At 37.4% G+C, this 16338-nt stretch overlaps 1 protein-coding gene across 5 annotated transcripts in view; it reads right to left on the bottom strand.

Annotated features, from left to right (window-relative positions):
• Positions 1-15745, bottom strand: part of DOCK10 (dedicator of cytokinesis 10) — a 375674-nt gene extending 359929 nt beyond the window's left edge. The window contains exon 1 of one of the 5 annotated variants that reach the window (XM_056807144.1): positions 15344-15745. In XM_056807144.1, coding sequence (XP_056663122.1) covers positions 15344-15469 — 126 coding nt within the window. In that variant the 5' untranslated portion in view covers positions 15470-15745. The remainder of the gene's footprint in view (positions 1-15343) is intronic. The other 4 variants (XM_056807148.1, XM_056807150.1, XM_056807156.1 and 1 more) reach the window with 4 other exon arrangements.
• Positions 15746-16338: the final 593 nt, after the last annotated feature.

The following is a 16338-nucleotide window of genomic DNA, read 5'->3' as shown; positions in this document are numbered from 1 at the left end:
TGAACAGAGTATCACCAGTTACTACTCCTCTTTCTATCTTCCTCTGCTCCTTGTTATATGTATTTAACACTCCATTGTTTTTAGTTTCTTTTTTTTCTTATTTTATTTTATTTTTTTCCTTTTATACATTATTTTATTTTTGAAAGACAAGATGCTCTTCAGAGTATCTAACACTCTTCAAGAAGAACCTCACATATGTTTTAAAGTACTTATTTTATATCTAATTTTGTTCTTCTCTTTTGTGAAACACTCCCATTCTCTATTACCCTTATTAGAGTTAAGTCTTTTCTTTTACACTTAGGATCTATATTTTTCTTCACTGAAACCTTGTCTTCAATTGTTTGGAAGCCTTCATCCTCTTTAACAATCTGGACTGTGGAGGAACTTTCTTTGAGTCTTTTCACCTTCTCCTCCAGGAGGATGATTAACCTATACCAGGAGTAAAAACCAACTGTTCTTACCCCATTGAAACCAGAAATAAAAAATATTTTGAGATAATTTATTATCTCCTCCAGTTGGAAATTATCTAGCCTACTTGGAAGGTGCAGAACATTTTATAAGTCTCTTGCATTTGTCATGTTCTATTTTGTGTTAGAGTATTTTGTATACATTGTTTTGTCCTCTTTAGGAAATGAGCACCTCTGTGTAATTTATCTTTCTACCTCTTTCATTACAATCATAGGGAGGTATAATTAGTATTTAATATCTGTTTATTGAATAATATTTGATTTTCTGTTGTAAAAATAATGATGCTTTAAAAAAATCCTTACCTTCTGTGTTAGAATCAACATTAAGAATTGTTTCTAAGGCAGAAGAGCTAGCTAATTGGGGTTAAGTGATTTGTCCAGGGTCACCCAGCTAGGAGTTTCTGAGGCCATATTTGAACATAGGACCTCCCATCTCCAGTTCTGTTTCTGTTTTTACTGCGCCAACTAGTTGTCCCCTCCCTTTTTAAAAGCACCTACTTTTTGTCTTAGAATTGATAATAGATATTGCTTCTAAGGCACAAGGGCGTTAATAAGACTTTTTGGAGAATAATGTTTTTGTTTTAATTTTCCCAAGACTAATCCTTTTAAGACCAACTTTATACCTTGCCAGAAAATGTCAATTCATGTTTGAATCTGCTTTTTAGAAATAGTAAAGCAAAAAAACACACAAAATTTTTTGAGCTCCATTTAGTTTTAAAAGCCACTGAAATCCAAAAGTACATGAACAGGCAGACCAATGTACAAGGCAAAGCTGAAGGAGCTCTGCGAGATGATTCGAGTTATTTCTAATAAGATGTACAATCTGGTATCAAACCATTTGGGCTTCTTAATAGCTCTTAATATTGCTGAAGCTTAACTGTTGACAACAAGTGTGAATTAAAATTGTGGAAAATAAGCTTTATTATTTCTCAATTCCATTTACAAGAATATGATAAAAAGAAAAGCTTTCAACTTGAGACATAACAGATGATCAAGAACCTACTTTTTAACTTAAAATCTTTTTTCAGTTACCATAAAGCATTCCTGCTAGCTTTCAGATATTACCTGAAGGAATCTTTTCTGTGTACATTGGTTAGTTGATCTATTTTTTCATTTGCCTAGTTGCTTGTTTCCATAGGGCAGCCAACCAGAAAACACAGAATGCTTTCTAGATGTAAAGTAGTCACTGTTTAAATTGATTGGATATCTTAACTGTTTATAGCTATTTAAACCAAGGCACTTAGAATAGAGCTGACTTCCCATCCTTGTTCATTTATTTAAGAAAACATTGATCATGCCAGTCAATTTCATTTTTTATGGAAATGATCATAATTAATTCTAGTCAGTTTCTATTTTTCTGGGCTTAGTGAGCAAAATAATTTTTTCAGCTAATCAAATAAACTCTGGACTTCAGAAGTAGTCTAATTAAAATTTTTTGTTGAATGTTAAATTTTGCAAAGAACAAGCACCTACCTGTAAAAAAATATTCATAGCAGCTATTTTTGTGGTAAGAAAGAAATGGAAACTGAAGGGATGTCCATAAATTGAAAAATGGCTGAAAAAATTGTGATATATGATTTTAATGTAATACTATTGTTCCATAAGAAATAATGAACAGGATGGTCACCAAAAAATCTGGAAAGACTTATATGAAGTGATTCAAAGTAAAGTGAGTAGAACTAGGATAACATAATACACAGTCACAGTAATAATGTATGATGAATAACTGTGAGTACCTTAAATGTTATCAGTTATGCAAGAATCTAAGACAGCTCCAAGGGATTCATGACAAAACAGGCTATCTACCATAATCTGATGAAGTCTTAATGCAGATTTAAGCATACCAGTTTTTGCTTCATTTCTTTCATGAGTTTTTTTTTTCTAGTATAACCTATATGTGTCTCTTTTCACAACATGATGAACATGGAAATTTGAATTGCATGACTTAACATATAAAACCTACCTACTCTATCTAGGAGGGGCTGTGGGATGGGAGAAAGAGAGAGAACAGAGATCACAAAATGTCAGGAAATGGTTATTAAAAATTGAATTAAAAAATAAAAGGATGGTATGTGAGTTTTAAAAAACACATTAAATTTTGCAAAGTAGTTATGGTCCCTCTTTGCTAAATAAAAGGTAGATGATGGCATTGTTTGAATAGAATACAATTTGAAAACAGAGAACAAAAGACATTGGACAATTTTAATTGGCCAACTAAGCTTACAATTGTTAAAATAATTATATGAGGAATGCTTATTGAGAGCTTCCTTTTTATTGTCTTTTTTTCAAATAGACCTTAATTCAGTTCCTATTGTTACTTTCACTTTGTGCATTTCAGTACCTAAAGATGTCTGGATGAACAATCTCCATAATCTAAGATAATAAGGAATACAAAAACTGAACTCTTAGTAATGAATTGCCTTAAATTTAACACCATAAAATAAAAACCGGTCTCTCAAACTTGGTCCACCAAGTCCTTCTATTCCAGGGACAATTATATCCACTTTAACCCAGTTGATAAATCTTTACATTTCCAAATGAGAGTATTTTTTCTCTAATGTTTTGAACTCAGCCATATTTGTTCAATTTCATTAATTCTACATCATTTAATGTAAGTCAACATGTCAAAGCAAGCTGACATATACATTTTTTCCCTAGCCCATTGATATTGATCAGGAAAATAAAAGAAGCCATCAGACCTTACTTTATTTTGGAAAAACAAAACCAAACTAAAAACTCTCATCTGTAAATATAACAAATAATCATGACCACAAAAGAATTAATGTAATATATATATATATATATATATATATAATACTAAAACATAATCATCTCAAACCTTTTGTGGTTGAAAATGTATTTCAATTGAAGCAAGAAGAAATTCAAAAGATGGCTCTTTCTGTAATTGAAAGAGACATCCTCAATAAAAATGTTAACTAATCCAGGGCATCATTACTGCCAGAACAAGACAAATACACTAAAAACAGGGGACAGTTTATATAGTTTTAAAGCTTATGTAAATCTGTAGATAAAATAAATCATTTGAGTTTCAGGAGAGCTCCACGAAGTAGATAAGCCTTGTATTTTAGTTTCTCTTAAGATAACTCTCAAAAAAAAAAGATAACTCTCAATTTCCTCAATTTTGCTATCAATTATTTTTCTCTCAGGCCCCTGTTAAAATGTCTTTTCTTGCCCAATGAAGATCTTTCTAAATTTTTATTTTATTGTTCTTCTTCTAAGGTCTGTCCCTGACAGACTATTCCATATCATAAAACTTGGTCACCGACAATTCAAAGCATATATTTATATTCATCTTTATTCCAATTCAAACGGTCAACCAACAGTTCCTCGAATTTTGTATCCTCTCTGGTTAGCATGATGGTTTAAGTAGGCACTTACATGACTGTCAATTGCCTGAGTTAGGAAAAGCACACAAAAGCACACTGTGTAAATGATTAAAAAAAAACAACAACTCTTAAAATGTATTGAGAGATATGGATGGAGGAAGTAATGAACTGCAATAGCCTAACTTGATTTTAAAAGGCAGCCTGTAAAGTAAACAGAGTCTTTCTTGTAATCTAGAAGGCCTGAGTTGAAGTCATACCTCTGACACATGCAATTGTCAGAAAAATTGTTAGTTTTGTCTTGGTAGAGGGAATTTTCTCATTGGAAGTTCCCTTTACTAGAAAAATCACAGGCCCAGACCAAAAAGAAATGTTTGAAATTCATATTTATATGATGAGAAGCACAATTTCAATGAAGAGGTTACTAACTCAAAAGCACCAAAAAATTTTAAATGTCAGAAAATAAAAGGGGAATTCTAGGTGTTATTTAAACAACATTAGAATAAACCTCCCCATCCTACCCAGAACAAAATCTTCCATGAGAATGTAAGAGATTGGGAGGCCAGGTGGCACAATGGATAGAGCCTAGAGTGTAGAGGTCCTTTTTAACCCAGGATGTCCTGGGTTAGGTTTAAAAGTAAGGTTTAAAAATATATGAGACACTACATTAGTTGGGTGCTGTGGAGAAGAGAGAAATTATAAGAAAATGCATTCAAAGGACAGAAGCTGGAGATGGGTCAGCTGTCAATCAAAGGAAAATTCCATTTGTAATATTATCGGGAAAAGCTGTTTGGAGCCAAGCCAACTGTGACTGGTTTTGAGGTCTTTGGGCTGATGGTGTTTACCCTGAAGGAAGAAGTTGGGTTTATCTCTGGGACTTGGGATAATCAAGATGGAGATGGCCTGGCTGATTTGAAGGCAGAAGAAGGACAATAGTCCATATATCTCTCTCTGACAGGTTCTGTTTCATGCTAGTGACTAAATTGCCATTTCTCTCAATATCACCTAACCTAACACTCATTGTAGATAATAGGGAAATCCCACCCCTCTTACCTTATCCTCCATCTTTCCTGTTTTCCCCAATAAACCCTTACTTCAGATAAAGAAGAGAAAATAATATTTCCTGTGAAACATCATAGCTCACCCTGAGTGAATTAGAAGAAGACTGAAGAAGAAGGGGGAAGGGGAAGCTGAAGAAGAAGAGGGGAGGAGGAAGATTGGAAGAGGGGAGGAAGGGAGATATAAAAGGGATGAGGATAGGCAAAAAGAAGGTAACTACCTGATCCATTAGTTATCTAGTATACCATCAAATATACCCTCCAAATATCATCTATTACAGTGGGCACCATAAACATATATGAGATCTCATGTTTATTTCCTGACACTTTCAGAGCATTGCTATGATAGCCATTCTCTCTCTCTCAAATGTCTTCAACATTTCCCTTGCCACAGGCTCCTGCTCATCTGCCTAACAATAAGTTCTGATCTCCCCAAACTTAAAACACTGAGCAGAGTGAAACAGTTAAACAGCACTTTGGACCTGGTGTCAGGAAGATGTGTTTGAATATGAATTCATAGATTTATTAACTCTGAAATCCAGGACAATTCACTTAATCTGTTTGCCTCACTGTAAAAAGGGAATAATAAAAAATCTACCTTCTAGGATCGTTGTGAGGATAAAATGTAAAAAAAACACTTTTCAAACTTTAAAGTGCTATAAAAATAATAGCTATTATTATTAACAACTTTCCCTTGACACATCTGAACCATCTAATTACTATTGTCTGATCTCTTTTCTTTCCTCAACTTCTAAACTTCTTGAAAAACTTATCTATGTTCAATGCTTCCCCTTTATCACTACCTACTCTTTTCCTCAATTCCTTGCAATCTAGTGGCTGCCCTAACAATTTTATCAAAACTGTTGCCTTGAGAACACCTAATATCTTCTAAGTCATAAAATCCAGAACTCAAGGCTGTGTTAGATATCCTTAATTTTCTGAGTAATATAGTTCCACAAAGTAATACACAAAAAGATAATTACTTCTATAGTAATGTTCTTGTGGCGAGGTCCACTTCTTTGTAAACACCTCCTCAGTGTTTCCTAGAATTTACAGGATAATAACAGAGTGTGCACGCTCAGGTTTAGTCTTTTATTTTTTAAGACTATCTCACCCAGGCTGGAAGTATTGCAGCCATTGAGACCCAATCCTAATACTGATCATCATGGAAGCTTTGACCTGATCCATTTCTGACTTAGACTAGTTTTCACTTTGATAGGCACCCTAATTCCCCTATCCCTACTCTTGGGGGCTCACTGGAGCTGGATTTAGTGTAGACACTCAACTTAGCCATACTGCTACTTTAGTTCAGAAATTCTCATCTCAAGTGATCCTCTAATTTCACTCTCCTCTACAGCAAGGATATAGATGAGCACCACCAGACCCGGATATGACTTGGTTTTCTTGACTATTTTGAGTCGATAAAGATTTTTTTAACCCACTTGCTAAACTTTTACATCTCTGAGTATAATTATTGAACTCAACACAGTGCCCTGTAGCCAGGAAATCATTCATCATTTTGTGTCATGGACTCCTTGGACAGTCTAGTAGACCCCGTGGATCATTCTTAGAATTATGCTATAAACTTATAAGATAAAATACATGGATCAAAAGATGAAACCAATTATAGTGAACAGTGTATGTGTACATGTATAAAACAATTTCATTGACCCCAAACTAAGAACCTCTGCTTTAGGTATATACTAAGTACATACTGAAAGGTAACCAAGACTGTGTAGAGAAAAAGAGGTAGTGCATCAAAACAAAATTGACTTCAGATCTTGGAAATTCTGATTCATGATATATATGACTTTTAAGCCATGCATTCACAGATTGGCTGCTCATCTTGCCCCTATCTACACAACATCCTTTTGCCATAGACTTAGAGGATCAGCCTGGGAGCTTTGACATATTTCAAAGAGAAGGGGCAAGGACTATGCTCCAAGGAGTAAGACCATTGGGTGTTCATGACATAACATGCTAGCTGCATAGGAACTTTGATTATTATTACTACCTGACAGCTAAGGATGCTGGGATGTTGACAGAATTGATCTCACTGTAGGATCACAAACTATATTTTTTCTCCACAAGCAGTAAGTTGGGTGTTTATCGAGACAGGCTGTGGAAGTCTGACTCCTACAGCATCCCTAGCTATTTTTGCTAGCCGTGGAGACCTCTCAAAAGTAACTGGCCAGGGACAGCTAGGTAGCACAGTGGATAGAGTACCAGGGCTGGAGTTGGGAGGACCTGGCTTCAACTCTGGTCTTAAACCCTTCCTAACTGTTTGATCCTGGGCATTGAACTCAAAAATGCCTAGCTCTTATCTATTTTCTGCCTCAGGAAGTAGCAGCAAATTGCTTTTCACAGCTCCCAACACTCTAACCACAAGGTTACTCTAACAATTAGTTTTACTGGGTATAAGCAATAACTCAACCAACCAACCCAAAAACATTTATAAAGTGCCTATTATGGTCCAGACACTGGAGATACCAAGGTAAAAAACAAAAATCCCTGCCCTCAAAAACCTTACATTCTGTCTGGGAGACAACATACATGCATACAATTAATCAATGAATCAATAAGCATTTATTAGGTATTTAAAGTTTATAAGCCCATGGGTAAAATTATATATACATATGATATACTAAATATAAATAAATATACATAATTGATATATATATAATATATATATAATATACATTAGTAATATGAGCAAAAAATAAAATAGTTCCTAGGCTTAAGGAGTAAGTGGTTCTTCTAATGTAGGAGGTAACCTGTGGGTAAATTAGTACATATAGGATGTTCAAAAAGACTCAGTGCTATTAAAGCATATAACCCTTTTTGGAATTATCTATGGGTAAACATAGGGTAGAATTAAGATAGCCTTAGAGGGAAAAAACAAAATTAGGGGTATCTCAAAAATCTTAGTATGGTTTTTTAAAAACTATTAAAGCTCAAAGTTTTAATACTTCAATCCCATGTGTCATTCTTGTAGAGTCTTGCTGTATCTGTTATTGTCACTTCCTTGATTATGTTTTTCATCATTTAAAAAGAATTGGGAAAACACTCCAGAACTAGGGATTTTAATCATGACTTTTCTTCTTGTTGATTGTATATCCTTAGGGAAATCTTCAATTTATCTATGACCCTCTGTGATAACATGCAACAGATTAAGGGGAAGCACTTGGTACTCTGTAAATACAAAATAAATAAGTGATAATTTGGAGAGGGAAGCATTAGCATCCTGGAGAGAGGGGAAGAGATCTGTTGGAGATGGAAACTGAGCTGAGTTTTGGAAGGAAACTAGGCATTTTAAGAGATGGAAATATAGAGGGAGAGAATTCCAGGAATCTGGGGTGTTCTGTATAAGGGCAGAGAGAAAGAGAAAGAGGGACAGAATGACAGAGGAACAGAGAGACAGAGGGAGAATGAGGGCTATGTATGAGGAACAGCAAGAAGACTGGTGGTGTGGAGGACACAAAAGACATTAATCAGGTTCAGTTTTATGTTCTTCTCAGAGATTAATAAAAAAGACACAGAGGTCAAAGGAGCTCACAAATGATGAACAAATCTCAATACCCTTCTTCACTCTGAGTTTCAGATCTCCTCTTCTATCATCTTTTTTCTCTCTCTCTCAACTAACTTTTTGCAACTACTCATTTCAAATTAAGTTTCACAATCATTCCAGATGTCAAAACCATTATCAGGCATGAATCAATGCTAATCATACCAGGTAGATACCTTCATACAAGTTTATAATGACTTGCTTAAAGGGGGAAAAAAAGCTAATTGAATTTGTATGAGCCTTTGAAAGAGTGATTTCCATGAAAGCAAAACCATCCACTTTTTAAGAGCATTGCCAAAAAAAAAGATGGTATAAAGATATGACCTTCGAACAGATGGACTTTAAGTTTACATTATATATTTAACCTTGTTCAGAAACTGTCATTAAGCCATGAGCTTTTGTTTTCACTTGAGTCATTTTTCTGCCCCTTTTTCCTTTTGAACTATTCATAACATATGACCTTGGGAAATTTCTTATTTGGGGATCTTCCCTTTGGTATTTTAAAATAATTTTATTATTATTTTCTGTTTCTGACATCACCCTAGTTATCTCAAGTATTTCTCCTCCCCCTCTTTCCAGAAAGTCATACCCCTCAGTCTTTTTAACAATCTCTATTTCCTTCACTTAATAAAATCCCTCTGTTGATCTGGATGTCTTCATTGCTCATGTGTTTCCTACATCTCAATTAAGATGTTGCCAAAATGCTATAATAAATAAAAAATCATTTTATGGAGTTTATAGAAAGTGGCATGTTCTAATCTTACATATACATGTGTATATATGTATATAGACATAAAACTTAATGTAAAAGTATATATAGTACAGATACATATTTGCTTTATATAGAGAATGTCTCCTAATTTTTGTCACACAGTTTTAAGGTATTAAAGATTACTATATATCCTTTCCTATATTACAATATAGTATGTGATGCATGATATATAATATTTGGCAAAAATACATGTAGTATATAATCATGCAATATAATAACATGTTATATGCCCATGGTAGCAAACCTATGGCATGTGTGCCAAAGGGGGAACTCAGAGCCCTCTCTTTGGGCATGTACACTGTTGCCCCAGCCCAGAGTTTGCCAGAGTTTGTTCCTAGAAAGCCAGTGGGACTTTGGGTTGCTCTCCTTCCTTTTGCCTGAGAATATTTCTCACTTTACCCACCCCTCTAAAAGATTCACCATCACTGTCATATGCTATATAAACATACATATCATCATATGAAAATATATAATGTATAATACAGGAATATAATTATTTAGAATATGTAATAAATGATATATCTGATATATACAGTATGCGATGCTAATATTAGAAATATATCACATATTACTTACATGTGACATATACTATATCACATATATATTATACATATGAAATTTATCACATGATATATGATATAAAAGCTTTAACGGTTTAAAATCACACTAAGATCTTTGGTATACTGCATATATAATAAATACCATATATTATACATCAATACAACATGCAAACATACATATACATGTGCACACAAATCACTATTCATATATGCAAACATATACATAGGCACATACTTCTACATCTCCCTCCCTCTCTCTCTCTCTTTCTTTCTCTCTCTCTCTCTCTCCCTTTTTCTCTCTCTCTCTTCCTCTCTCTCTCCCCTCTCGCTTCTCTCTGTTTCTCTCTCTCTCTATCCACATATATGTCCATCTAGGACCTGGACAAAATTGAAAAGTTTATCTTTGATAGCATCTTACTGCTCCTTTCTTTTCTCTTCCATGCTTGGACTTTCAATACTCTCCCCTCTCCCATACTTTGGGCTGTCCCAAATTCTCCTCATCATTTTGCAAAGAGCAAACAATTCTAGAGAACTTAAATGATTTGCTCATCACAAAGAGAGTAAGCAAAAGAGCTGGGATTTGAACTTTGGTTTTTAGCTTCTAAATACTTGCAAATTACTTCTACTTTCTCCTTGTAGCATAAAGAGCATTAGTTATAGAATGAAAAGACCAACACTTATATTTAAATTCTGACTCTGCTACCCAAGTTACCTGGAAAAGTCACTTAACTTTTCTAGGCCTCAATTTCACCATTTGTCAAATTAAAGACTGGACTAGATAATCACTTAGGTCCTTTCTAGTCTAAATCTATGACCCTATTATCCTTTCCTGGAATAGTAACAACAAAACAGGATCTGACTAAACTGATTCATACTAAAGTGGAATGACTCACAGACTTAATCTATCCAAAGGTATTTGTATTTTTAAAAGGGACTTTTTTAACCCAAATAAATTCCCAATTTCTGGACTTTCAGGCATTGAAATAGAGTGAAATGAGAAATATCAGCCAGTGGGAGGTTCTTTCTGTCAAGACCTTAAATCATGCCACATAGGACAATTACCTACTCTGCCTCTGCATAAAGCCGAGCAGTACATAAATTCAAACAGAATAATATAAGTCCTGGGGATATCATTTAAGAAAACATTTCTACTTATTTCAGAACTTTTGTACTATATAGGCACATTGTAAAAATATGACTAACCAAAAAAAGAGTGGTTTTGGGTTTCTTTGTGAAAATCTTACATATGGCAAATTTCTGGATACATTCTGGAAAATTTTAAAGGTACTAGTGGTACACACCTGATTTTTGAAAATGAGCTTCTCTTCTGTCAAGGTAATAATTATCTTTTGAGAACTGCTTAGCTTAGCTCTGTCAATCCTATAGAATATTACAAAAGAAATAATAGCCAGCTAATATTCATATAGCTAAAGTTTAGAAAGTCATTTCCATAGGTTATCTCATTTGATCTTCACACCAACCTTATAAGGCATGTAATACTGTTTTCTCCATTTTACAGGTAAGGAAACTGAGGCTAAGAGATGGTAAATTACTTTAACAATCACAGATATTAAGTATCTAAGGCAAGATGCAAACACATTTTCCTGATTCCAGAACCATCCCTCTAGCTACTGTCTAAAGTAATACATATGGACTATCAGGAATGCTATCCTTTTGCAGAACTATAAAGTAAATGAAGACTATCTTCATTGGTATGCCTTTTCTTCTTCTTCTGTTTCCTGGGCACCTAACCCCATGATCCCCACTACTTTGTTGCCTTAAGAAGTGAGCCCTTCCTAACTCAAAGGGCTTCACTTCCTACAGATTCCATCAATGCCCAATTAAATTTAGCTTTTCTATATTTCTACCTTAGGGTGTTATAATTTGACAAATTAACCTGAGCAAAAGAAAGGGATATAAGGGCTAAGACCCAAGTGTATTTTGATGGTGGTCTCCAGGGTACGCCTTCACCTTGCAGCCAAAGTAATTAGTGATGCTAATAATGGGAATTTCAGAGAACTGGCAGCCCATCAGGGCAATAGAAGAGATTGGAGGCAGGGAAGACCTACTATCTACTTCTCTAATATCTTCTCAATTGTCAATGCTTCTATTCTGGTCCTGTTAATGATTGCTTCTTTCACCAAATTCTGTTCTCCCTCCCACAATTACTAAATCATTAAATTGAAAATTCTAACTAGAAAGTTTCATGAAGACAGTGACCATTTCAAAGTTTCATGAAGAAAGTGACCCACTTTGAACCACCTCCAGTGCCTACCTTCACCCCCCACAAACTAATGGTATATAACCAATGTTTGCTACTGAATTGAATTGCAGATAGAGAAATAAGAAACTGTAAAATGTGTGTGGAATCTCCAAGTTGGATTCATACCATCCCAGTCTCCCAGGCAGAACCTCAAAACTTGGAGGTCACTTAGATTTCCCTTGGAAGAATCTGTCATTTAGTGTCTGGTACCACTGGAATTGTAAGCATAAGTCTTGGAGGCTATAAACTCTGCAGACGTAAAGGAAGAGAGGAGAGCATAGACGCTTAAGCAACATCTCATATTTCATCAGAAAGAATGAGATATTCTTTGGGGAGTGCAAGACATCCATTTTAGTTGGATTAATCATATAGAGAGGACAAGATGATATAGAATTGAAAAGGTAAGCTAGAGCCAAGGCCCAGACAGCTAAGGAATCTGGGTTTCAGTAGGAATAGAGCTGAAAAAGGACTTGGAGCAGGAGAATGCCTTGATCAGACCAATAGTTGCAGAAAGCAAAACCCCCCCTGAAAATCTTACCCAAAACTAAAGGATAGTAATTAGAGGAGTCAAGACTAACAACCAGCTCTAGGCCAGTGTTGTTTCCATTTCATGGAAAAGCAGAGCTGGTCTTTCTTTTCTGTAATGTTTTCTGCCAAAGCTAACTGGAAGAATGAAAACATGTGAAATATATTGGCAAAGTCTAGGGCAGGTTGGTCAGGAGTGTTGGCCAGGGTGCTGAAGCAAGAAGGGATTAGGTGTGTGACAGTTCAGAGTTTTCTCTTTTCTCCTTACCCCTCCTTTAATATGACTTTAAGATAGATAACCCTCTCCCAGAGGTTAGAAATGAGTCATGGATTTAGAGTGTTAAGAAACGTTGAAAGCACCCACTTTTAAGTCCTCATTTTAAGGGTAAGAAGGCTAAAGCCTAGAAAGGTAAAGTGATTTCACTAAAGTTACACAGTATAGTAAATGATAGAGACTGGATTTGAAACCAGATTCTATGACTTCCAATCCAACTCTTTTCCCTCCCTCCTCCCTTCCCCCAATGATCTCATCATTTTGACAGGTTACCACAAGATCTAAATCTCATATTTTTCTTGGGGGGTGGGGATGAAGTACTTAGTGTGTGTGTTGGTTAAAAGGACATATGGGGATCTTGTAAGTTCTTAAGTGACAAAATAAAATATGTATTATACATATTTAATATATTACATATAAATACTTATAGATAAAATGTTATTTAAATGTAAAACATATATAACAAACATTAAAATATGATGTGTAAATATTATGTATGTAATATATGTTATAAATATATTTTACACACACACACACACACACACACACATATATATAATTACTGTGTTGGCCTATGCATAATCATCAAACTAAAAAAACCAAACAAACTTAAATGCCAATATCAGTGGGATCCCAAGTAGCCATTTCACTGTTGCTATTAACCAGTCAGCTTCTAATTCCTTTTCTTGACCTTGGTTTTCTTTTCTTTTTTTCCTTCAAATTCTTATCTTCTGTCTTAGAATTGTTGCTATGTATTAAATCTAAGGCAGAATCAGGAAGAGCTAGCCAGTTGTGGTTAAGTGACTTTCCTAGGGTCACATATCTAGGAAGTGTCTGAAGCTACATTTGAACCCAGGACTCCAGACTCCAGACCTGGTGATCCACCCATTGTGCTACTTAGCTGCCTCTGCCCTTAATTTTCTTAACCATCACATGAAAGGATGACTCCCAGATGCAAAAAAATTGGTGATTCTATGATTTTGTTTTAGAAGAAGAAAAAAAGAAAAAGAAGAAATCAGAGAGAAATTAATAATAACTCAGATGAATGTTATAAAACTAAATCCTATTGGCTAATAAATCACAAACACTGACAATCCACACAGGTAAGACCCTTTTGGGGTTGGAGGTCTTTCTTACCACAATTTTGTTAACCATTTTCTTCTTGTATTGAAGTAGTTCCATTTCTCTTTCTTTTCTTACCCAAAAGTGTGCATTCTAATATCAGGACCATGTGCTGTTCATTGACACAAGGAGTGTGTGGCAAACAGTTGAATCACTTCTGGTTAATTGCAGAATTGCAGCCATTGGCAATCCAAGCAGAGAAACCCCTTGCAGCCAATTTCTATTCTAATCCAAGTGCCCACCACCCACCTTGGAGATGTGGTGCCAGCTTAGCCTTCCTCCCTCTGCCAGATGATTGGCTTCCGTTCTCTTCAACTTTGTGACCTCAAGCTTTAGAGAAAAGTTCTGGCTCTGGGAAACTGGCCCAGGGAGATCTTGGCCCTATTCACTCTGGTGAATGGCAAAGAGTAACACTTTATTTGACACTTAAAAAGAAGCCATTTAATTCCTACTGATATTTCCTGTCATATTTAAAAAGAAAAGCAAAATGAGCAACCAAGAGAGTCTGACTGAAGGAGAAGCTGGCCAAGAGTGCTGATTCTGAATTGGACTGGCCTGGCATGTCCTTCTGGGTAAGCTTTAAGCCTGTTTTCCTGACCACTTCCTTGCCTTTCCAACAAAGATTTTGCTGCCATTTCTATGAGATCCCTCCTGGAAGTAGGTGCAAGTAGATAAGAATATAATGACAAATTTCAGATATCTCTACAGATATCTGGCCTGAGCCCCTGGCTACTCTCCCAAGAGATTTCCCTCAGAAATCTCCCAGCACTGAGAGGGCATTTCCATAAGGAAATAACCGGAAAAGTGTAGGGGATGGGAGTAGAGTTCTATAACATAGCAACTCTAATAGAAACTCCTGGAGAGTCACTGACCCCCTGCCAGTCTCCCCTTTTTCGGAGTGTCATATGGTCGTTCCTTACACGCATACTAATGTAGAGATAATATGAATAAGTTAATTTAGGGACGTCTTGGGCTCTGTCCCCAAACCAGGACAGCTGCCCAGGCACCTGGCCAGCGGCGTGGATGGAGGCTAGAGAAGGACTCCCTAAAGCAAAGGTAAAGCGGCCAGGCCTTAGGATACACTGGGAGCCCCCAGTTACCCTCTATTGAACCCGATGCCCCTAGACAGCCCCTCTCCGTCAGGCGCAAACCCCTGGGGCTTTGGGTTGTTCTTCCAGAGAAAGGGTTACGTTGGGAAGTCCCTCCACCCTGGGTCCAAGGAGCGTGTCAGCCCCCGAGGCCCCATCCCTCGGGGAAGGGGATGTGCAGGAAGTGGCAGGGGAGAACGCGCGCACACCCCCACACTCCCACATCCCTCCCCCACACTCCCTGGCAAGGCACCATGCACCCGCGCGCACTCCCCCGCGCCCTGCACCCAGTACCCCTCACTCACCCGCTGCTGGTGCTGCCGGCTGCTGACAGCCAGGGCTGCGGCCGACGCGGCGCTGTGCCGGAGCTCGGCTGCCCCGCCGGGTCTCAGCAGGCTGCGCGTGAACCTGCGGGTCCGCTCTCCGGCCATGTAGCCCTTCGGAGCGCCTGTGCCTTGGACACTGCTGGAGCGCGTAGCTGGAGAAGAGGCGGCCGCGCCTCCCGCCCGGCCGAGCCTCTCAACCTACCCGCCTTTCAGGAAGCGGAACTCGGAGCGTTTCCCCCCCTTCTCCCTCGCTCAACTATCAAGAGGCAGTTTTTTTCCCCTTTCCCTCTAGTTCCCCAACCCCACCCCACCCCCTCTCTGGCTGCAGCCACCGCCGCCGCCCCCGCTTGTGCAGCTTCTCCACCACTTTCCAAACTCCCCGTTGTTCTTCCTGTCATCCCAGTCCCACTCTCTGAGCTTCTCAAGTCCTCTCAGCTGAGGCAGCTCTGGCGCAGCGCTAGCCACGCGCTCAAGGCTGTCTCGGGGTGCCACCCGTGTGCACCCTCGAGCTGTCTGTCCACAGGGGTGGAGGACAAGCGTGGGGAGAAAGCCAAGCTCGGTATACACCTACTTCCATTTCCAGGAACTGTCCTCAGAGTAGGCACAAGGACATCTGCTCTTGCCTTCATTTCTTACCCTGTCCTTGACTCTACAGGGCAGAAAAACGACCTCAAGCATCTGGCTGGTCTGACCTATTCCTTTTGGGTTTTATACCCATTTCGATCTTGGTTTGTTCCAAGTAGGGGCAAATTGACCTCTGTAGGCAGTGGGGTTGTTGCAGTGTTTTCAATGTTGTCTGACTAAGTTAGTGTATCCTTTTAAAAATCTTTGTTGTGTATTTGTCCCTCTTTCTAGTGGTTCTTCACATACTTCCTGGAGCTCTTTAGGTAAAATGGCCATATTGAGCCAGATTTGTCATCTCTCAAATTTAGTACTTGAGAGAAGGTTAGTGCTAGGGTAAGGTTCTCAGAAAG

The sequence above is a fragment of the Monodelphis domestica genome, chromosome 8, assembly GCF_027887165.1.
Source record: "Monodelphis domestica isolate mMonDom1 chromosome 8, mMonDom1.pri, whole genome shotgun sequence".
NCBI lineage: Eukaryota > Metazoa > Chordata > Mammalia > Didelphimorphia > Didelphidae > Monodelphis > Monodelphis domestica.
This window is presented reverse-complemented; position numbering and strand designations above follow the sequence as displayed.